This window comes from Mustela erminea, chromosome 16 (genome assembly GCF_009829155.1).
Source record: "Mustela erminea isolate mMusErm1 chromosome 16, mMusErm1.Pri, whole genome shotgun sequence".
Lineage (NCBI taxonomy): Eukaryota > Metazoa > Chordata > Mammalia > Carnivora > Mustelidae > Mustela > Mustela erminea.
Window position 1 is genome coordinate 39,673,015 of NC_045629.1, and position 23,300 is coordinate 39,696,314.

Consider the following 23,300-nt stretch of genomic DNA (forward strand, 5'->3'; position numbering starts at 1 on the left):
CAAGATGTTATTACTCTGATGATGTAAGATCCAGCGCCACACCAACTACGAATTGGACTAGCGGTAGCGGGCGCGGGGCGTCGCAGCGCGGAGAGCAACCCTAGCTCCCCTCTCCTGGCTCCTGCCTCCGGCCCCTCCCCGACCCCACCTCCTCCGCCTCCGCCCCCGCCCCGGCCCCGCCCCCGCCCTCAATCCCCGCCCCGGCCCTGGCTCCCCGCCCAGCTCCGGTTCTGTCCCCCGCCCGCCCCTGCTCCCTACCCCGGCCCCGCCCCCTGACCCCCGGGGGTATCGGGACTGAGTCGTGAAGGTCCAAAATGGCGCTGCTAGGTCGGGTGTTCCTTGTTGGGTACCACGGTCCTCGGCGGGTAAGGCGACGCTGGAGGGACTGAGGGTCCGGCTCGGCTCCAGCGAGCGCCCTGCCCGTGCGGGTCTCCGGGACAGGCTGCCGGGGGCGCGCATAGCGAAGGTCCGGAACCCGGGGTGCGGGGAGCGAGGACAGGGGATTCCGGGGCGCGGGGACGCGCGGGGACGCGCGGTGGTGGGGGGCGGTGGGAGCCGGGGGTTAGGGTTAAGAAGGAGCAAAATCACATTCTGTTGTCAGAGAAAGTGCGGTTCTCAGAGTTTGCATGTCCCTGGAAGCTTCAAAACTAATACAAACATATTCACTTAAAAACTTTTATAAGAAGAAAAAAACCCGAAACCCAGCTACCTAGACTCCCTTTCCTAGAGCTAAAGCTGGGAGAGGTGTATCTTGGGCTGGGGGCAACCTCTGTTTGCCGCATACTTTGGGAGAGACAACTTTTTGTTTTGTCAACTTATGTATGTCCGCCTGACCCAGAGTTCAAATAAAACATGCAGGTGAAGACAGCTGGAGAGGATAAGAAAAAGAAGGCAGATGTGGAAAAAAGCAGACAGTGCCTTCTCCCAAGCACGTTTTTTTAGTCCAGTAGAAAATGGGCAGCCATGATCTTTTTTGAGAAATGGAGACCGTAGTTCCAAATGTGAACATGAGGAAATAGTGTAAGTCTCTCAAGTAAGAAAACTTTCTTTTAAAAAAGTGGTATTTGTTCAACACTTAAGGTTTTTTGGATACGGTTTTCCTTTAAAGATTTTGGTCATTGCGAGAGAAGCCTGTGTTTTCTGGCCTCTTCTGGAACTTGCTCTGTGTACAACAGCTCTGTGAGGTAGCAGAGTCTTCAAAGGTTGTTCCCAGCCCCCCAACAAATCATTAGGACTGTAGTAATAAGGCCACACAGAGCATATCCCAACTATTTTGACACTATTAGACAATACAGTATGAGAGGGAGAAAATGAACTCATTTAAAAATTAATTGTAATCTGACAATTTGAAATTGTTTTGCTTAAGAAAAATAGAAGTTTTGAGGATAAGGGTTCAGAGCCAACAGAGACCTCTTGTGGTGTGTTTTGTTTTCCTGGCACATGCAGCCTTGGGTTTGAACTCCTCTGAGAAATGTCTTCACATCTGTGAAGTGAGAGGTTGTTCCAAGAAACATCATGTTTTTGTTGGCAAATACTAGTTATTACAATTGAATCTCCAAATTTTTGTTACCGAAAGAAATGCTTCATTTGTTCAACAGTCGTACTTATGAAGTGTTATATTAAAATTGTGCTGTTTGTGGGTGCCTGGGTGGCTCAATGGGTTAAGCCTCTGCCTTCGGCTCAGGTCATGATCTCAGGGTCCTGGGATTGAGTCCCAGATGGGGCTCTCTGCACAGCGGGGAGCCTGCTTCCTCCTGTCTCTCTGCTTGCCTTTTTGCCTGCTTGTGATCTCTCTCTGTCAAATAAATAAATAAAATCTTAAAAAAAAAAATTGTGCTGTTTACCTAGTAGGCCTCAACTCAGTGCAACAAACATTTATTTTGATCACCACAAAGTTCATTATAAAACAGTTTGTAGAACTGGCTGTGTGCCCAGCCTTGGGGTTGCAAAGATGAAAAAAAATGACCTCTGCTCTCAAGTTACTCTCAGGAAAATGTGCAGGCATTCAGTTGCTTATCAGGAAATGCTAAATAAGTGCCTATTAAATGTTGGGCATTCTTTGGCGATACTTGGTTGAAAAGGTATCTGTGCTATCATTAAGTCATATATATAATTTTTTCTTTTTTTTTTTTTTAGGATTTTTAAAATTTGACAGAGAGAGACAGATTGCGCATGCACGGGAGTGTGCACAAGCAGGGGGAACAGCAGAGGGACCAGGAAGCAGGGCTCCCCGCTGAGCAGAGAGGCCCATGTGGGGCTAGATCCCAGGACTCTGGGATCATGACCTGAGTGGAAGTCAGACACTTAATGACTGAGCCACCCAGGTACCTCAAGCCTCATAAATATTTTTTAAGCTATATATAATCATGCGTAGACATGGAAATCAATTCTGTGGAGCAAAATGAGTTTAAGAAAAATAGAATAGAATATGAAATACCAGAGTTCATCTTAAGTTTACTTTGTGAACTTCTTTTTTTTTTTTTTTTTTTACTTTACCATTCTTCCTTTTGTGGATTAATTAATTATAAAATGTCTGCGATGCACACTGCCATACTTCTTTTCCTTTTGTTTTTATCAAGAGTAATACTTTAGGATTTTTATAAAAATGATACCTAACTAATATGAATTCAGGTAATATAGTTTTAAAAAGTAGCACAAGACCCTAAACTGGCCACACAGAAATAACCAGGCTTTAAATTTGGTGAACATCATTCCAGGTGTCTGTACTGGTAAAAAGGATGGCTGCATAGACATAAATTTACTTGGATGTATTATGTTTATTTTCCCCTTAGAACTGAGTTAACATTGTTTTCATTGTCTTCTGACACTGAATATTATCAGGGAAAAATGGAAGGCCAGTGGATTTTTTTTTTTTCCTTGTCTGTTTTGAGTCTTCTTTCCTTCTAAGCTTTTCTATTTGGAAAGCTTAAGAAATCTTTCTGTACCCAACCTAAAATTCCAGAATAGAAGCTTCTTGGAGTCAAGGATTTATATCTTGTTTGTTCACTGCTGTATTTCTATGCTTGTAATAGTGCCTGGCATGGAGTAAACAGGTAATAAATATCTGTTAGATGAATGAATGTGTGTACCGTGTTGCAATATAAAGTGTATTTCTTGCTGTGCTTTATAGAATATATAAATGTCTGAAAAATGGTTGTCTAGTAGGTCACACAGGATATGAGTAGACTGAAAATGCAGAGGTATGTTACAATACATATGTAAATAAAATGGTGTGTGCCTGGAGGAGGCTTCATGGAGGAGGTGACTCCCAGGGCTGACTTTTAAAGGCAGAGTTGGACTATATGGGGCCTCAAATATGATGATACCTAAGGAATAGTATATATCAAGAAGTGAGGGAACATAGCCTATTTCTTAAAAAAAAAAAAAATGTGGGTTAGTATTGTGGAGTTTAAAATACAGGGTCAGAGGGAAAAAAAAAGTACAGTGAAGATGAGACTGGAGAGGTTGCCGGGGTCAGAGTATGGTGGGCTTCACTCACTCATGTGACAGACTGGGCATTTACTATGTGCTAGGCAGTGTACTAGAGATACAAGGATGAGAAAGAGCTGATTTCTTCTCTCTGGAAGTTTATAATCGAATGACATGGTCTTATGTGGTAAGTATTATGATGAGTGTTCTTGATCTCAGAAGAGGTCCAGAAATAAAGCATCTCTCTTCTCCAGTTTGAAAAACAAGAGTAAAGACAGAGGCCAAAGTATCACTTACTACCATTCCACGTGAGAGCCAGCTGGCCCCGCTAACTGGACTTCCTGAATTAGGCAAACTTGTTGCCTCAAGGACAGTAGAATTGTTCTCTGAAGGCAGCTAAATCTCAGGAGGAAGGCTTAAGAACTACTCAGGCCCAACTATTCTGTCAAAGTCTACCAGTCAGATAAACTATCTCCGGAGACCAGGAAACTAAGGGTGTGGGAAGAAGCCTAGAGTTACACTAACTGAGCTCCCCTGATGTGAAGGACACATCAGGACTGGGGAAGAAGCCATTTCCCACTCCCAAAGGGAGGGGTGTACAGTTTTATGGAATATATTTTGGGGTACACATCTAGACTAAAACCTGAACGATGAATTGGGAGTTATCCAAGGGGAGGAATATGAGTAAGAAGGTTCTATGTGGGAGAGTGGTCTGTGTGAAAAGCCAGGCTAAAGTGTATAGGTAGAGAATAGGGAGACAGGTGGGGCGACTAATGAGCAGAAGCCATTGAGCAGCCAGTGGACCACATTAAAGAGTGAGAGCTTTGGCCTGACAGCATGGGAGTGAAGGTAAAAATAGAGACATGTGGGCGCCTGGGTGGCTCAGGTTAAGCTGCTGCCTTCGGCTCAGGTCATGATCTCAGGGTCCTGGGAAGGAGTCCCGCATCGGGCTCTCTGCTCAGCTGGGGGCCTGCTTCCCTTCCCCTCTCTGCCTGCCTCTCTGCCTACTGTGATCTCTCTCTGTCAAATAAATAAATAAAAATCTTTAAAAAAAAAAAAAAACAGAGACATGGAGTCAAATCTAGGTACTCCTCTCTCTGTGGTGGCCTCCCATAGGAAATGGCTGTGGATGCAAAGAAACTAAAAGTCAAGGGATACTTAAGAGGAAAATTGAGAGGCCTTGGTGATTGGTTGGTGGTGGGGTGAGGAAGGAAGATTGGGTCATATTGAGGTGCTATAATACCATCACAGTTGTGAGCAGGGAAGTAATAATCAGGTAAGACTCGACATAGGGAGACTAGAAGTCCAAACAAAAATGATAAGGAGTCTGTACTAAGGGCAGCATTAGAGCTATTTAGGGTAGAACAAACTGGACTTTGTGGTTTGGATGTGCAGTATGAGACAAAGCCCAGATTTCTGTCTTTGGCCCTTGAGGTAAGGGCCGTGCCTTTGAGAGAGGGCACTTACCAGGGGGAACTGGTTACAGGAATGGAGATGAGAACGTTAATTCTGTCTGGGAGTGTTAGGAAAGTCCGAAGAACTCTTAGAACTACCTTTGGAATGATGAATGTTGAGTGATACGGGGATTGAATTGGTAGGATAAGGAGGTAGGAAACAATTTATGTTTGGAGAACCCTGAGTATTTTGTTTTCTTGAGTGCAGATTTCAAGGGAGTAAAGCAGAGGGAAAAGAGGCTGGAGAGATGGATAAGAGCCAAGTCACAAGGAATTGCCATGCTGTGTGAAGCAAAGGAATCTGGAATTTATGCAGCTGCCAGGGAGCCATAGATCAGCCTTAGGGTGAAAAGTACCATGAGCAGGTTTGCAGTATTCTGGAGGGCAGCATCACAGAGAAACTGAAGAGAGGAGACACTGGAGGCCAGAGACAAGAGATGACATAAAGTAGGACCTCTGTATTTGTGGGTGACCTTGGAAGACCTTGGAAGTCAAGCAATGGATGGAGAGGAAAGATACTGACTGGGAGGTTAAATATGTGGGACTGGAGATGGGTTGGATCTCTCAGGTGAAGAGAAAGAGGCCTTGAAGGGAGTCACTGGAAGGAATCCCATGGATCAGTGGTGGTGTCAGAGCTCAAATATGCATGTGAAGAAATTTCAAAACAAACTTCCTCCCAAAACTATAAAGCTAATTTTAGAATATTAAAAATATACATAGATATCCACAAAAATCATTACAAAAACATTGAAAGAGGAGGGAATTTCTAAAGTTAAGTTTGCCTACAGCCCATAATAGAAGGCATTCCATCAAGGTTTGGCAACCCTTGGTTTTTAAAGAAAATTCCAGGTAGAAAATGATTAACTGTCTCAGCTATCCTATGCTGTTCTCTTCCTGAGGTGATGATTCACTTTGGAATCAGAAATGCCTGGGTAAATATCAGTAAGTTAAGTAAGGGGACAATTCTTCTTTGGTCTTTCCAGTATGGGGAAACTCCCACACTGCATTGCATCCGTGGTAGAACTGCAGGCTCTCAAAATTCTTGAATAATGTTGCCATTTACATTTAGCCATGAATTATTTTCTGGACTCCAAAACTGTATTTCCAACCACAGGTTAGGTATGTTCACCCGAATGTCCCACAGGTGTTGCAGGTATGGCGTTTCCAATACGGAACTCACTGTCTTCAATCCTCCAACTTGGGTCTTCCCATGTCAATCCTATCCTTTATAGCAGCTTCCAACAAGTAGCCATGTAAGCTAGAGAACTTGCTCATCTTCATCTCTCCCTTTCTTGCTCACCACTTCCAGCTGGTTGGCTTCTGAATTCAGGCTAGACTACATGTTAAATATGTGTGGAAAGTGTTGTCTTTATTTCTGCTGCCCTCGTTACTTCTCCCCTAGACCAACACCTTCTGTCGGACTGATCTCCATTTCCTTCTAGCTCAGAGTTAGATCTTACTTTCTAAAACACAAAGGCAATGCAAAGAGTAATAGAATTCTGAGGTAAAGGGGAGGGAGATGAAGAAGGCTCTCTCAGCTGAATGGGTTTGATCTTTTCAGGAAAGTAGGGGCCCTCTTATCTGCCTTTAGTGAAATAGACCAACATATGCTGAGGTTGGGCTTTGAGGCAAGAAATAATTGGACCAGATGATATTAAGTACAGTGATAATTTATTACACCCTTATTTTCTGGGCCCTTCCTACGAGCAAATAATTTCATTTACTAACTTCCTGCCCCTTCTGGTGATGGCATCCAGGTCTAAGCCATCATCACTTCTTGCCTGGCCAGCTACAGAAGCATCATCCCTGCTTCCAACCTTGCCTCCTACATTGCTTCTCAACATAGGCAGAACAGTATAGAGCAGGCCTCTAAACACCTTTCTCCACAGAGAGTCTTAGCTTTTAATATACTATGTAAGTATATATATTATTTATTTATCCCCCTCCCTCTAAAAATAATCTCTCAAGGTAGAAGATTGTATCTGTTTTGCTCAGTGCTAGATGGCCATTTCCTAGAACAGTGCCTACGGCATAGGAGATGCTCCTTAAAAAACTTGTTAAAAATAGATAAATGAGTTAACTCCATACCAAATCATACTGTGTTTATCTCTAATATTTTTTCATATATGCAGGTTCCCAAATCAAAACAAAACCTTTCCAAGAACAGAGGTTCTATTTTTTGGTTCAAAAAAGGTAGTCATATTAGTTATGACTAGTGTGATGAGCATCAATGAGGTTACTCAAATGAGAGGTAAGCAGGAGTGAAGACCCCACTTCAAGATTTCAAACTGCCTGCTAATTTGTCTCCTTGATTTCATCTCCCCATCTCCATGGGGGAAGCATCTGTTTGGTCCACATCTAACTGCAGACAAGTAGAACTGTAATAAAAACAGGAAGTATATACCATGAAGCTCAGAGCAACTACTTTTTCAGACTCATGTTCATTGCTATAAGGTGTATCATGACTTAAAAATGTAATTTCTGTGTTGCTCCTGGCAACAACTGCATAATTCAGCCTAGCCACTGCAGCTTGGGGTCCAGCTCACTTTCTTTTATGTTTGCTCAGCCTTACCTTCAAGTTGCTGTGGCAACGGGATCAGTGTTCCGCAGAAGCTCAGAATATCAGTGGCCTCTGTTCAGTGCCCTGCTTTAAGTGAAGGAGAGGGTAGAGATACTCAAGCAATCCACGCAGGCACACAGCTTGAGTGCAACAGGGCCTGTGGCAGAATTGGGGCTCTTAAGTTTGTTTTTTTTGTTTTTTTTTTTTTTTACAGTTTGTAGGATTTCTGTTGGTATTCGTGGGTGGGACAGTTCTTCATTCTATAGCACTGTTTCTGTGCTGGAGCATTAAGTCGAGCATCTTGCCCAGCTCTCTCTTGTAACTTCGAGATGCTTCTGGCTAAGAGACACCTACACTATGCTGAAGTGGCAGTGGTCTAGGCAACTAGAAAAAATACATCAGGAAGTAATTTACTAGAGGCTTATTGTGCATGGACTATTGAGTTGCATTGGGAGTGCAAAAATACACATTTCCTGAAGATAACCTTTGAAAAACAAGATTGTCAGGTCTTTACAAAGCTGACATTTTTATATGACAGTCAAGGCCCAATATGCAAAGCTCTTATTCTGTGAATTTGAGTCAGGATAAGTTTGCTCTTAAAGAAATATTCGTGTTAACCTAAACCAATAGGTACTTAGAACCCCCCCAAAATAAATAGATATGGTCATGTTTCATTTTCCTTTTAAGTATAGCTCACACTTATGTGTGGAATAAATAGTACTTACACTTTAAGTAACATCCTCAGAACACTGATCATATGCTAGTATTCTTGCTGTAACTTTTCCTTTATACCCCTTTTAGATCATGTGCTTGCAAATATGATTTGATTTTGTGCTAACTATTTTTAAAAAAGATTGACTTACTTATTTTAGAGAGAGTGCACAAGCCGGGGTTGGGGAGCAAAGGGAGAGGCAAAGGGGAAGCAGACTCCCCCCCGAGTGGGGAGTCTTATGCTGGGCTCTTTATCCCACAACCCCAAGATCATGACCTGAACTGAAAACAAGAGTCAGACACACAACTGAGTGAGACATGCAGGTGCCCCTATGTTAACTGTTTTTAGTAAAATTAATTTATGAGCATATCTAACACTCAACAGTACAAAATGATATGCAGTGACTGTATAGAAAGTCCCTCTTCTAAGGGATTAGTGCTCTGAATAGTTTCTTGTAGATCATTCCAATAATTTTTGTTTATATATCAACATATGTATGAAGATATTTTCATTAAAAAACACCACACAGATGGGAGTATTTTATACATATTTCCCTACTGTGGATTTTTCCTTTAACATGTATTGCCTTGTATTCTTGGTATTCAACAAATATTTGTTGAGTGATTGAATAGCCACATATTGTTATTAGAATAGAATAGAATATCAATAGAATTAATAGAATATTGCAAAATACACAGTATCTTGTTGTATGGATGTGCCCTAACTGGTGGGGTATATCCCCTATTGAAATGCTGATAGATTGTTTTCTAGTCTTTTTGATTACAAACAATCTTTCATATACTATATGTTTGACTATTCTGTATCCCTTTCTGAGTCTCTAAAAGTGAACTTTGAGATATGCTCATCAACTTCTGCAAAAACCCAACTGGGATTCTGATAGGAATTACATTGAATCTGTAGGTCAGTTTGGGGGGTATTGTCATTTTAGCAAAATTAAGTTTCCCAATCTGTGAACATAGGATGTCCTTTTATTTATTTAGGGCCTCTTTAATCTCTTACGGTGTTTGATAGTTTTAAATTTATAAATCTTATACTTTTATTAAATATATTAGTAAGCATTTTATTCCTGTTGATGTGATTGTGAAGAGAATTGTTAATTTCATTTTCATCTTAGTGCGTATCTTTGAACATAGCTTCTCCCTCCATACCCGAACGAATGAGTATATCTATCGGATTAATTCCTAAATGTAGAATTGCTGGGTCAAAGGGTGTGTATAGTGTAGATAATATTTTGATAAATTTTACCAAATTGGCCTCCAAAGAAGTTGCCCCAACTCATATCAGCAGATTTTAGGAGTGACTTGAATAAGCAATTTTTTGGTATTATGTATTATGAGATTTTGAACCTTACCAATCTTGTGAGAGACAAATGATATCTTCTTTGTTTAATTACATTCACTAGGTTTTAACAATGGTTGTATTTTTTGCATGTGGACTATCTTTTAAAGCCTTTGCCCAGTTTTTCTTTTTGCAAATAACTTGTTAATATTAATGTATCAATAGGTTTTTTTAGGTTAAACTAATTTTGGGGGCTAAACTACTTTTTGAGATGGCATTATTTAGAATCATGGGAAATGACCATTTCAACTTGATGAAACAAGTGACAGAGAGCTGGGTTTATATCCATAGCTCCATTAAGACTACTTGTCTGCACTCATGCACTTTTGATGGCATTGGAGCCTGGCCAGTCAGGGTTACCATCAATGAAACAAGCATTTACTGAATGTTTTAACTGGCGTTAGAAACCTAATTACAGTAATGAATGGCGACTGTTTTGTCTTCCTGGGTGCTCACAGTCTGGTGCTGAAAACAGAGATCCTGTTGGAGCGAGGGATTTGTTTGGCCCATTTGTAACAAAGGCACATGTTCAAAAGTGTCAACAATTTTTGACACTTTGGCTTGGTTTTGAAGGCTGGTTCTACTAGGTTGACAAATAAAGTGGGTAGTTCAGGAAGACAAGAAATCAGGAGCAAGGCCAGAAGGAGAAAGTTATTGGCAGGTTTCAGGAATGTTAAGAGGTTGGTGAGCATAGAGTATACCTCTAAGTGGTAGAAATGGTTAGAAATAGGGCCGGGAAGGTAGGTTGAGGCCATGTTGTCCAGCTTGAGTGTTATGCTAAAGAGTTTAATTTTTGCATTTTTTACTCCGGAGGATGTCAGTGTTTTTTGTTGTTGTTGTTGTTGTTTGTTTGTTTGTTTTAAATATTTAATTAATTTATTTATTTGAGAGAGAGAAAGAGAGAACTGGAGTGGGGAGGAGGGACAGAGGGAGGGGGAGAAATAGACTCCCTGCTGAGCAGGGAACCCGAGGTCGACCTTGATCCCAGGATCCAGAGATCATGACCCGAGCTGAATGCAGATGCTTAACTGACTGGCACTCCAGGGACATAAGTGTTTTCGAGGTATGGGATTTTAATGTGGAGGCCCAGCCTCCAATTAGTCAATTAGTAATGGTGACAATGATGGTAAGATCTCTAGGAGTTATTTAAATATTACATTCCTTAGCTCCATGAATTCTGTGTGAGGGTCTGTTAATAATGATTTTTACAGATTTGAAACTCAATTTTCTTTATAGTATACCTAGAATATTAAACAATTGTTTTTATATTGGTATTGAAAAAAGGAAAAAAAATCATTTCTGCTTTCTAATATGTATTGGATTCTTGGGTTTCATTTAGATAAAGGGTCATGAACTCAAATGCCTCAAGTTCTGGATGGTCCTAGAAATGACAGTGGTAGCCCAGTGAAAAGGATTCACTTTACCTTTGTGTGTGGGGACTGGACAGAGCTCAGGCCTTGTCTCAAGGAGACATTAACTCAGCCTTATCAGAAGCTGGACCTACGTGTTGGTAGAGCTTCTGATTTTTATCTGAATTCTCTCGGTATCCAAATATTGGCTCAAAAATTTTCAAACATTGGGCAGGCCTAACAAAACATGTGGTATGAGTCACCAATCTGCCTTTGTTGTAGCTATTTATTCTAGCATTTGAGACCAGCCAAAATACTTAGGTAATTTAAGATGAAATCTCAATAGTATATAGTTTTCATTCTCTAGAAGGGGACAGTCAAGACTCTTAAAAGAATTGCCATTCTGAGGGATTAGAAGTATGATCACTTTTCATTAGTTTAGATGCTATCATTTAGGACCACATGAAGGAAGAGAATATTGTTTATATGATGAGGGAGAGTTATATGGAGGGGAAGGCAGATGATAGCTGATTTTTTTGGGAGAGGGAAGATTTTAGAACTTCTAATAAGTATATTTGTTTGCCAAAATTGAAGATGTTAGAGAGTTTTAAGAATTTTAGATTTTAAAGCTGTCCAGAGAAAGACAAATACTGTATGATTTCCCTCATATATGGAATTTAAGAAACAAAACAGATGAACATAGGGGAGAGGAAGGAAAAATAAGATAAAAACAGAGAGAGAACATTTTGAGGAACCTCCATGCTGTTTTCCAGAGTGGCTGCACCAGCTTGCATTCCCACCAACAGTGTAGGAGGGTTCCCCTTTCTCCGCCTCCTCGCCAGCATCTGTCATTTCCTGACTTGTTGATTTTAGCCATTCTGACTGGTGTGAGGTGATATCTCATTGTGGTTTTGATTTGTATTTCCCTGATGTCGAGTGATATGGAGCACTTTTTCATGTGTCTGTTGGCCATCTGGATGTCTTCTTTGCAGAAATGTCTGTTCATGTCCTCTGCCCATTTCTTGATTGGATTATTTGTTCTTTGGGTGTTGAGTTTGCTAAGAACTGCCCTATGACCCAGCAATTGCACTACTGGGTATTTACCCTAAAGATACAAACGTAGTGATCCAAAGGGGCACGTGCACCCGAATGTTTATAGCAGCAAAGTCCACAATAGCCAAACTATGGAAAGAACCTAGATGTCCATCAACAGATGAATGGATCAAGAAGATGTGGTATATATACATAATGGAATACTATGCAGCCATCAAAAGAAATGAAATCTTGCCATTTGCGACAACATGGATGGAACTAGAGCGTATCATGCTTAGCGAAATAAGTCAAGCAGAGAAAGACAACTATCATATGATCTCCCTGATATGAGGAAGTGGTGATGTAATATGGGGGCTTAAGTGGGTAGGAGAAGAATCAATGAAACAAGATGGGATTGGGAGGGAGACAAACCATAAGTGACTCTTAATCTCACAAAACAAACTGAGGGTTTCTGGGGGGAGGGGGGTTGGGAGAAGGGGGGGTGGGGTTATGGACATTGGGGAGGGTATGTGCTTTGGTGAGTGCTGTGAAGTGTGTAAACCTGGTGATTCACAGACCTGTACCCCTGGGGATAAAAATACTTGTTTATAAAAAATAAAAAATTAAAAAAAAAATAAAAATAGAAAAAAAAAAAAAAAGAAAAAAAAAAAAAAAAAACAGAGAGAGAGGCAAACCGTAAGAGACTCAGCTATAGGGAACAAACTGAGGGTTGCTGGAGAGGAGGGTGTTGGGGGAAATGGGGTAACTGGGTGGAAAAATAAAATAAGATAGAAACAGAGAGGGAAGCAAACCGTAAGAGACTTAGCTATAGGGAACAAACTGAGGGTTGCTGGAGAGGAGGGTGTTGGGGGAAATGGGGTAACTGGGTGGAAAAATAAAATAAGATAGAAACAGAGAGGGAAGCAAACCGTAAGAGACTTAGCTATAGGGAACAAACTGAGGGTTGCTGGAGAGGAGGGGGTTGGGGGAAATGGGGTAACTTGGTGATGGGCATTAAGGAGGGCACTATCTGATGTGATGAGCACGGGGTGTTACATGCGACTGATGAGTCACTAAGTTCTACCCCTGAAACTAATAATATACTACATGTTAACTAACTTGAATTTACATTAAAAAAAATGTCCTGAGAAATCAATCTTGATACAAAAGGTGTTATATCTATTTTCAGAAGACAACTTATTTCTAGAAAAAACACAAAGCAAGATTTGAAAACTTTACAGTCTATTTTGTATTCACTTTTTTATTACTCAAAAAGAAATGGCCAAAATGCTATCTCAGGTTATTCAGGATCCTCCTTTTTAGAAATAGGAGACTGAATATAACATGATTCTGTGAGGTCTGGTCATCGCTATGGGTCTTAATATTGAAATGAAAAAACCTGCTTTTAGGCAAACGGATGTTTTGGATTTAATATTCAATAACATATGTTATGAATTATCAGAAGGTAATATGATTTAAAATAGCAGATCAATTTCTTCACTTCTGGTTTGGTGGGAAAAATCAGTATTGATTAGGTCAAATAAAATACAACAGATAAGCCTGTGCTATGTAGTAACCTGATACCTTATAGACACTTAGTAGGAATTATTATCAAAGTGATTTATTATTTGGGAGGTTGGAAAATGTTTTAAGATAAATTAAAAAATGTTTGTATATACACAAATATTTTATTTAGTTACTTAATTTATCTTTCATGAAGTACCATATCGTATTCCTTATACAAATCAACACTAAATAAATAAAAATTCATTTTAGAGCCTTTGAAAAATTAGAATACATTTTTTTCATTATTAATGGGAAATGACTAACTCACCAGCCTACTTGTGCAAATTTCCTGATTCATCATCTTAATGTAGTAGTCCTGGAGGTGGCGGCAACCTTAAGTAAAACTGCCATTATGTAGAGAAAGATTATTATTGTAGGTCATTTGGATTATTATGCTCTGGCAAAGGGATACAAAAGGAAAATGCTTTGTCAACATGAAGTTAAAGGAAATACAACGACCAGCAAGCATGGAACATAATCAGATTTACAGATTTATCTTCACCAATTACTTTATACATGTTTTCAAATTTTTGTCTTTCAACAGCGGTTTTTCCTGAGTATAAAAGCAAATCATACTTCTGAAAAGATCTTTAAAATATGAAACACCAATCAAACAAAAAGCAAAAATAATCATCCATGATCTCATCACCTAGAGATAATAACTGTGTAAGGAAGGTAATGGATGGACCCTGAACTCAGACACATCTTGGATTTGAGTCGGCTCCTTTCAACTGGTTATTTGTCTTTAAAAATTAGTTACTTGACTTTCTATGTTTCAGCTTTTTTTCCTATAATTTGGCGATAATGATAGAATTCACCTTACAGGACTGTTGCAAGGTAATGCATTAAAAGTCTTTAGTAGACCTTGGAACATGGTAAATATTGAATCTACTACTTACTGTTGTTATTTTGTAGTCTTTTTTTTTTTTAAGATTTTATTTTTTTTTATTTGACAGAGAGAGATCACAAGTAGGCGGAGAGGCAGACAGAGAGAGAGAGAGGGAAGCAGGCTCCCTGCTAAGCAGAGAGCCTGATGCAGGACTCGATTCCAGGACCCTGAGATAATGACCTGAGCCAAAGACAGCGGCTCAACCCACTGAGCCAACCATGTGCCCCTGTAGTCTTTTTTCTAAGCATATATTTTTATTTATAGTTCAGAACATATTGTGTACCTTTTTATTCACTTAACATCGTATCATATGCATTTTCTTGTGTACTTCCTGTTGATAAACAGCCTTCTCTTAAATCATTGACTACATTGCCAGTTATTTCTTTAGTATACATTTCTAGATATCCTAGACCAACTGATGGAAACCCACTTAGCATCCAGGAATATTCTATCAGGAAATGATAAGATTCTGGAGTTTTAATTTCCAGCCATGACCTGGGGAATATCATGTGCCTCTTTGGGTGATCATTAAGGTCTGTAGAGGTTCAGTGAGTAGTGAGGAAATACACAAGGTGATGATGAGGGAGGGCTCTGGAGTATCAGACCACATTGGTATCTTTGTTCTGTGACTTGGGCAATATAATTAACTTCTCTGGGTCCTTCCTGTACAGTGGGGTAAAAATGGTATCTATTTCATAGAGTGGTGAAGATGAACTGGTTTGATAATTGAAGCCTGACACATGGTAAGCATTTTATGAAATTAACTCTATTGTTTGTTATGTTCAACACTTAAAAGTCTGTTTTTAGAATTAGATGTTAGAGAGTGGCAGTGTTTTTCACAAGTAATGTGAGAATGTGAATTGTAAGACTTATAAGATAGGGCAATACAAATATTTTTAGTGTAAGATATTATTTTCCCCCTATTTCAAATATAACAAATAGTTATCTATTCTAAATTTACTCTCAGGAAGACAACATAGGAAAAGACATTTGATTTAATAAGCCTTATGAGGAAATTTGAATAATTTTTTTCAATGATTCAAAAATGGAATGTGATTTTTATCCAAATTATTCTTGTTAAAAGATGAATGTGCTTTATGTTCTTTCCTTTTTTTTTTGCAACTTTTATTAGAATGCATCTTTCAACTAGGATCATTTTTTATTTTTTTATTAGTTTCAGTGGTAGAATTTAGTGATTTATCAGTTGCATATAATACCCAGTGCTCATTACATCGTGTGCCCTTCTTAATGCCCATCACCCAGTTATTCCTTCCCTCCACCCACCTCCCCTCCAGCAATCCTCTGTTTCCTAGATTTCAGTGTCTCTTATGGTTTGCCTCGCTTTTAATTTTCATCTTATTTTTCCTTCCCTTCCCCTGTGTTCATCTATTTTGTTTCTTAAGTTACACATATGAATAAAATCATATGGCATTTGTCTTTCTCTGACTGACTTATCTCACTTAGCATAATATCCTCTACTTCCATCCATGTCATTGCAAATGGTAAGAATTCATTCTTTTTGATGGCTGAGTAATATTCCATTGTGTATGTATACTACTTCTTCTTCATCCATTCATCTGTTGATGGACATCTGGGTTCTTTCCATATTTTGGCTATTGTGAACATTGCTGCTATAAACATTGGGGTACATGTGTCCCTTTTGAGTCACAATTTTTTTATTCTTTGGATAAATACATAGTAGTGCAATTGCTGGGCCTTAGGGTAGCTCTATTTTTAACCTCCATACTGTTTTGCAGAGTGGTGGAATCAGTTTGCATTCCTACCAACAGTGTAAGAGGGTTACCCTTTCTCCTCATCCTCGCCAACATCTGTTGTTTCTGGAGTTGTTAATTTTAGGCATTCTGACCAGTATGAGGTGGTATCTCATTGTGGTTTTGATTTGTATTTTCTTGATGTGGAGTGATGTTGAGCACTTTTTCATGTGTCTGTTAGCCATTTGGTTGTCTTCTTTGGAGAAATACCTATTCATGTCTTCTACCCATTTCTTGATTTTTTATTTTTTTGGGTGTTGAATTTCATAACTTCTTGATAGATTTTGGATTTTTTGCATACTAGCCTGTTATCTCAAGACATTTGCAGATATCTTCTTCTGTTGCGTAGGCTGCCTTTTAGTTTTATTGACTGTTTCCTTGCTATGTTAGTGCTTTTTAAAGTTAAATTTAAGCAGAACCCTTGTAAATAATAATACTAGCATTTATAAAGTGCTTGGTATAAACTAAACAATGGTCTTGGTATTTTACTTGTATTTACTCATGTGATGCTTACAATATCCTTTGAGTTAGGTTCTGTTATTGTCTCCATTTATAGAAGAAACTGAGGCACACAGAGGTTGAATCACTTGCTGAAGGTTATGCAACTAATGGGAAAATTCTGTCCTTTGTAGTCTTGCTCCAAAGCCCATGCTTTTAACCATTCCACTATGTTGCTTAACATTTCAGTAAGAGGGCGCCTGGGTGGCTCAGTGGGTTAAGCCGCTGCCTTCGGCTCAGGTCATGATCTCGGGGTCCTGGGATCGAGTCCCGCATTGGGCTCTCTGCTCAGCAGGGAGCCTGCTTCCCTCTCTCTCTCTCTCTGCCTGCCTCTCCATCTACTTGTGATTTCTCTCTGTCACATAAATAAAATCTTAAAAAAAAAAAAAACATTTCAGTAAGAAAAGAATCATAATTGATTAAATGCAATATGTTTACAGTAGGTTTGTTAACCCAAGAATTTGATTAATAGTAAATTCAAGAGTAAGTTTTTTGAAAATCATCTATTTTGTGGAAATGCATTTTTGAAAATTTTAATTAATCTTTTTTTTCCCTTTCAGTTTTTCAGTTATGGAACAAAAATACTGTATCAAAACAATGAAGCTTTTCAGTCTAAATTCTTCAAACCCCTTCAAAAAGCCATGCTACCACCTAATAGTTTTCAAGGAAAAGTGGCGTTTCTTACTGGGGGAGGTACTGGCCTTGGTAAAGGAATGACCACTCTTCTGTCCAGCCTGGGAGCTCAGTGTGTGATAGCCAGCCGGTAAGTCATGCTCAGTGAGTTGTCTGGCAAGAGCCTATTATAGAACAGTTCTGTGCCATGATATTGAAAACACTATTTGTCAGAGTTTTGTTTTTCATCTTAATTTTCTATGGCATATCCTTTAGATTATTTAAATAAATCTCCTTGGAAGAACCAGTTATAATTTGTGATGATAGAAATACAGATGGACCATGATTTCCATTGATTCAGTTTAGGATTTTTCGACTTCACAACGGTGTGGAAGTGATACACATTCAGTAGAAATTGTACTTGAAATTTTGGATTTGGAACCTTTCCCAGGCTGATAATATGCAGTAAGATGCTCTTTCTTGATGCCGGCAGTGAAGTGCAACTTCCAGTGATCCGCCGCTCAGTTGTGAGAGTGAACAACCAAGAACACAGTCATTTTATACACATACAGCCCTTCTGTTTTTCACTTTCAGTGTGGTATTCAGTAAGTTTACATGAGAGATTCAGCACTTTATTATAAAACAGGCTTTGTGTCAGATGATTTTTCCCAACTATAGGCTAATTTAAGGTAGGCCAGATGAAGCCATGATGTTGAGTAGCTTAGGCATATTAAATACATTTTCACATTATGGTATTTTCAACTTACAGTGGGTTTACCAGGGATGTAACCCCATTGTTAGATTGAGGAAGATCAGTAATGATTGATTATGGAACTCATGGTGTATACATTTCTCAAATTCAGTGATAGAATTTTTTTTCTTGTACCTGAAGCTTAAGTTAAAAAGCACTGTATTGAGGCTGTTTTCAGTAGGAGTGATTATAGTTACTGCTTCTAGGGATAATTAACGTTGTATTAGGATAATGGATATAATCCTTCCATTCTCTATAAGATGGGCAGATGTTTCAAAACATCTATTGTGATAAATGTAGGAAGGATAAGGCCATATAGATGGAATTTCTTATTTAGGCCTATCCTGGGATCCTGTAACTGTGTAAGTCTACAACTTCAGAGACTGAACTTTAGAGACCAGAGACTGGTCAAAAAAATCTACACCTTCTTCCTATTTTGAACAGTGTCAGATTTTTACATAGGCTGAATAAGAATCTGAATAACAAGTCATGTAAATTACAAAGGGCCAAAGGAATTTCTTTCAGGTATTTCCTTTAATGCAAATTGGCAAGAACATTTTTAAAAAATATTATGTTTTTACAAATAATTAAAAAAATTTTTTTTAAGATTTTATTTATTTATTTGGCAGACAGAGATCACAAGCAGGCAGAGAGGCAGGCAGAGAGAGGAGGAAGCAGGCTCCCCGCGGAGCAGAGAGCCTGATGCGGGGCCTGATCCCAGGACTCTGGGATCATGACCTGACCCGAAGACAGAAGCTTTAACCCACTGAGCCACCCAGGCACCCCTAATATATTATTTTCTTTGTAATACTACATAATATATGTTTATGGTTTATTTTTCATGTTTCTTTCAAGAGTATGAAACAATACATATGATGCTTTTATATTCTTAAATTCGGTCTAAAATCTAACACATTTTATACATAACAGATTTTGTATAGTAGAAGTTTACATTATATCATGAGTATGTTTTCTTTCTAAAGCAGGCTTGGGCAAGGGAACAGAAATTATTGTAATTAGTGAAATAATTTTATTTGTTTTATTTTTGTCAAGTTTCAAGTTTCATTTAAATTCTAGTTAGCTAACATAAGCATACTATTAGTTCGTGGAGTAAAATTTAGTGATCCATTACTTACGTATAACACCCAGTAATCATCACAAGTGCTCTCCTTACTACCCATCACCCATCTAGCCCATTCCCCAACCACTTCCCCTCCAGTGACTCTTAATTTGTTCTCTATAGTTAAGGGTCTCTTCTGATTTGCCTCCCTCTTTCTTTTTTCCCCTCCCCTATATTCATCTGTTTTGATGCTTAAATTCAACATGAGTTAATTCATATGGTATTTGTCTTTCTTTGACTGACTTACTTCCCTTAGCATAATACTCTCTAGCTCCATCCACACTGCTGCAAATGGTAAGATTTAATTCTTTTTTGATGGCTGAGTAATATTCCATCAAGACACTCCTTTATCCATTCATATATGTATATAGATATCTATCTATCTATATGTATATCTATCCATTCTTTATCCATATAAATATATGTGTGTGTGTATGTGTGTATACACACACTGCATTTTCTTTATCATCAGTTGATGGACATTTGGGCTCTTTCTATAATTTGGCTATTGTTGATAATGCTGCTATAAACATCAGGGTGCATGTACCCCTTTGAATCAGTATTTTTGTATTACAGAAATAAGTTTAAATATGTGTGTAGATATAAAACAACTAGTTTAAAAGTAAATAATTCAGTAACTGAGTATTAGATATGCAAAAATTGTACTAATTTAACTTGTAGAAAATGAATTCATTCAAACTGATTTGTTTGTAGATACAGCTTTTTTATTTTGTCAGGATTGCCTCTGTTTAAGCTATAGATGCTCTTTGTTTTTTAATTTATGGAATTAAAAAGAAAAAATAATATGAAGTCATTTCAGAACTCATGTGAAGTACCATGTGTTTATTTCTAGGAAGATTGATGTTTTAAAAGAGACTGCAGAAGAAATTTCTTCTCAAACTGGAAATAAGGTATATTAAAAAGAGTTATTTAATTTAGATTTAGGAATTAAAACATGCTTAAGTAACTTATTCATGTTTTTGGTTTAAGAAGTCTAAAAAATTGAGGATTCCTTTTTCTCTCTGATATTTTTCAGGTTCATGCGCTTCAGTGTGATGTGAGGAATCCTGAAATGGTGCAAAACACTGTATCAGAATTGATCAAAGTTGCAGGACATCCTGATGTAAGTGTAATGGTGATGAGGCCTTTGACCATTGATGGGGCCTTTGACATTGATGACACCCACCAAGATGTGCTGAGGATGCACTAAGGAAATGAAATACTGATGTGAGCAAATGAGAAGCACCTATTTTCTGTTCCTAGGAAAGATCCAGCTCTGGTCAGAGCAGGGAACAGATTAGATGAACTGCTACACCATTGCCTTTCGGAAATACTTAAAAATGCGTTTGCAGTCAAACTTGATTTCACTTTCTTTAATAAGATCATGAAATAAGAAGAGCAGTTATCCAAGAGCACAATATCTAGTTTAAATGATTCATGCTCTTTGCCTTTCCTAATAACTTTTGATTATCTCTATCAGTAGAGGAGAATGATTCAAGTAAAGAAATCTACAAGATACTCCAAATTTTTCTTTTTAAGACTCAAGATGTGCATGGGTATTTTGCTGTTTTTTGGTTCATGTATCAGAAAGAAGTCATTTCCTCTGGTGGTCTCAGAGCACTGTTCTAAGTTAAAGGTATTTTCAGACAGACCAATAATATTGATCTGCTAATAGAACTAGGTAGAATCTTTATTGATAGTGAAGAAACATGTTATCAACCAAGATTTTCATTGGGTAAATTAAGCCAAAATATCACCAGAAATTGAACGACATTTTGAGATTCCTTGAAATACAGTATAGACAGATGGTAGATATGCTTATCTGTATTTGTTTTCGTAATGATAGATTCTACCCTGCTATTGACAGGGATTAGGATTCTGAAATTTGGTAAATAACACAGGAGATTTTCACAGGCTCAGAAAAAGTAAAACCAAACCAAATCTGATGGTATTATTTTATAGCAGACTATCAGCTTTAGCTTTATTGTATTATTTGGAATAATAAGTTTCAGAAGTAAAAACTCTTCAGGGAAAATGTTATTCCTTATCTAAAAATTTGTGTCACTTGCCTTGTTCATTTATTAGATTGTGATAAACAATGCGGCAGGGAATTTTATTTCTCCCACCGAAAGACTCTCTCCTAATGCTTGGAAGACCATAACTGACATAGTTCTAAATGGTACTGCCTATGTGACACTAGAAATTGGAAAACAACTAATTAAAGCACAGAAAGGTATGTTTATTAATTTTTCATGTATTTATCAGGTTCCTACTACACACAGGTTCTATGTGATAAGTCCTGGGATATTTTCAAACATCAATAAGGCAGTGTCGATAGCTGTATAGCTCATGGTCTAATGGAGAAGAAATTACTTAAATAATTACCACATGCTATGATATGAGCTATAATAAATACTTATTTCATGTATATTGGAAACCCAGAGACAGGAATGACTAATTCTCCCTAAGGATGAGTATGAGGTTGAGGAACAAGATGCAATTTGAGCTGAGTTTTCCCATATCTAGATGTGGAGAAGTGGGGGTGGAAGGAGGGTGGGGACTAAATGTAAATGTCCATGGAAAGAGGCCTGATGGAAGAGAAAAACAAGGGTTTAGGGATCGTTGACAAATTTGATGTGGGTAGAGATGCAGAGGGAGAATGGTAGGAAATGACTCTTGGTAGGTGGGTTGGGTGTAATTGGGAATGTTCCCAACACCAAAGTAGAAAGTTGGATTTTAATTTTGAAGGAAATGGGGAGTTATTTCCTTATGGATTTCTCTTGAAGGTGTTTCATGAAGAATGTGACTTGATTAAAAAGGATACTGGCAACAATGTGGGGATAGAATAGAGTAGGGAGACCATTCCAACTTTTCTTTTGGCATGTAGCTGCATTATGTGAGGGATAAATTAGGAGACACTTAGCAGATAAAATCAGCAGGCCTTTCTGATTAGATGAGAGAGTTTATGCTGAGTGAATAGTTTGGATGATGATGACATCAGTGTGGTTCAGAACACTGCTGAGAGAAGATCTAGAGGGAAATTACTAGAACATTTTTGTTTAGTATTGTGTACAAACCTTAAAAAGTTCATATAATATAAGCAGCAAATATACATATATACATATGTTTGTGTGTAAACATATATGTTTGTGTGTATATACTTATATGTCTAGAATTAGTGTATATTTGTTCATTTAAGGGACACTTACTTATAACTTTTGTGTAGCAGGTCCTCTGCTGTATGCCCAAATGATAGAGGTGAATGAAACTCTGTCCCTGAACAAGTGGGAAGGGTTTGGACTTAAAAGATAGGGTTATTTCTCAGGGTGGAAAGTATTCTGAGCTAGGAAAAGAAGGAAGAGTCCTTGTTTTCCTTGAAGGATGTCCTTTGGGTTTTCAGGGGAGAAGAGAAGGCATGGAGCTGGCCAGTTTCTGTCCTCTGGTTCAGAAGTTTTTGCCTCATTAGATTCAATTTCTTCTCTTTTTTTTAGTTTTTAAAAAAGATTTTATTTATTTATTAGAGGGAGAGCACAAGCAAGGGGAGCAGCAGACAGAGGGAAAGGGAGAAGCAGACTTTTCACTGAGCTGGGAGCCCAATGCAGGACTTGATCCTAGGACCCTGAGATCATGACCTGAGCTGAAGGAAGAGGCTTAACTAAGTGAGCTACCCAGGTGCCCTATCAATTTCTTCTTCTTTACTGTGTGGATAATTCTGAAGCCAACTGGAAAAAGGATATAGAACAGGCAGAAGGCTATTAGAGAGGTGCTAGATGTTTCGGAGTCTGTAGAACTTCCATTCTTTCTCCATGCACTCATTGAAATCGAAGTCCCAGGTCACTCATTCCCCCCACAGCAAAGTGAATATCAGTTCCATTTGGAGTTTCCATGATTTTTTGTTTGTTTGTTTGTTTGTAATTTTGTGAGTTTTTGCTTATTTGTTTGTGGTTGGTTTTTGTTGTTGTTGTTGTTTTCCAGAAGAGATGGATGATTGGGAAGAGAGAGAAGAATGGGCTCTTCTCTCTTCCTTTTTGTCCAAGGTTCCCTGACTCTGTTTTTCTTCTCTCTCTGCCTGTCACTGTCTGATTTTCTTTCTCCTTATCTGTTACTTATTTCTCTATTTCTTTCTCTGTCTCTCTCTGTCAGCTCTTCACTCTTGATTCCCTATTTTGCTTGGTCCTTCTCCTCTTTGTGTTCCTC

General features: G+C 38.5%; 1 protein-coding gene across 2 annotated transcripts in view; it reads left to right on the forward strand.

Annotated features, from left to right (window-relative positions):
* Positions 1-254: 254 nt before the first annotated feature.
* The window catches only part of DECR1 (2,4-dienoyl-CoA reductase 1), a 39,886-nt gene continuing 16,840 nt past the window's right edge, over positions 255-23,300 (forward strand). The window contains exons 1-5 of one of the 2 annotated variants that reach the window (XM_032316302.1): positions 255-327; positions 17,181-17,383; positions 19,957-20,014; positions 20,140-20,226; positions 21,189-21,336. In XM_032316302.1, coding sequence (XP_032172193.1) covers positions 17,262-17,383; positions 19,957-20,014; positions 20,140-20,226; positions 21,189-21,336 — 415 coding nt within the window. In that variant the 5' untranslated portion in view covers positions 255-327; positions 17,181-17,261. Of the gene's footprint in view, positions 366-17,180; positions 17,384-19,956; positions 20,015-20,139; positions 20,227-21,188; positions 21,337-23,300 lie in introns of both variants that reach the window. The other variant, XM_032316301.1, reaches the window with a different exon arrangement.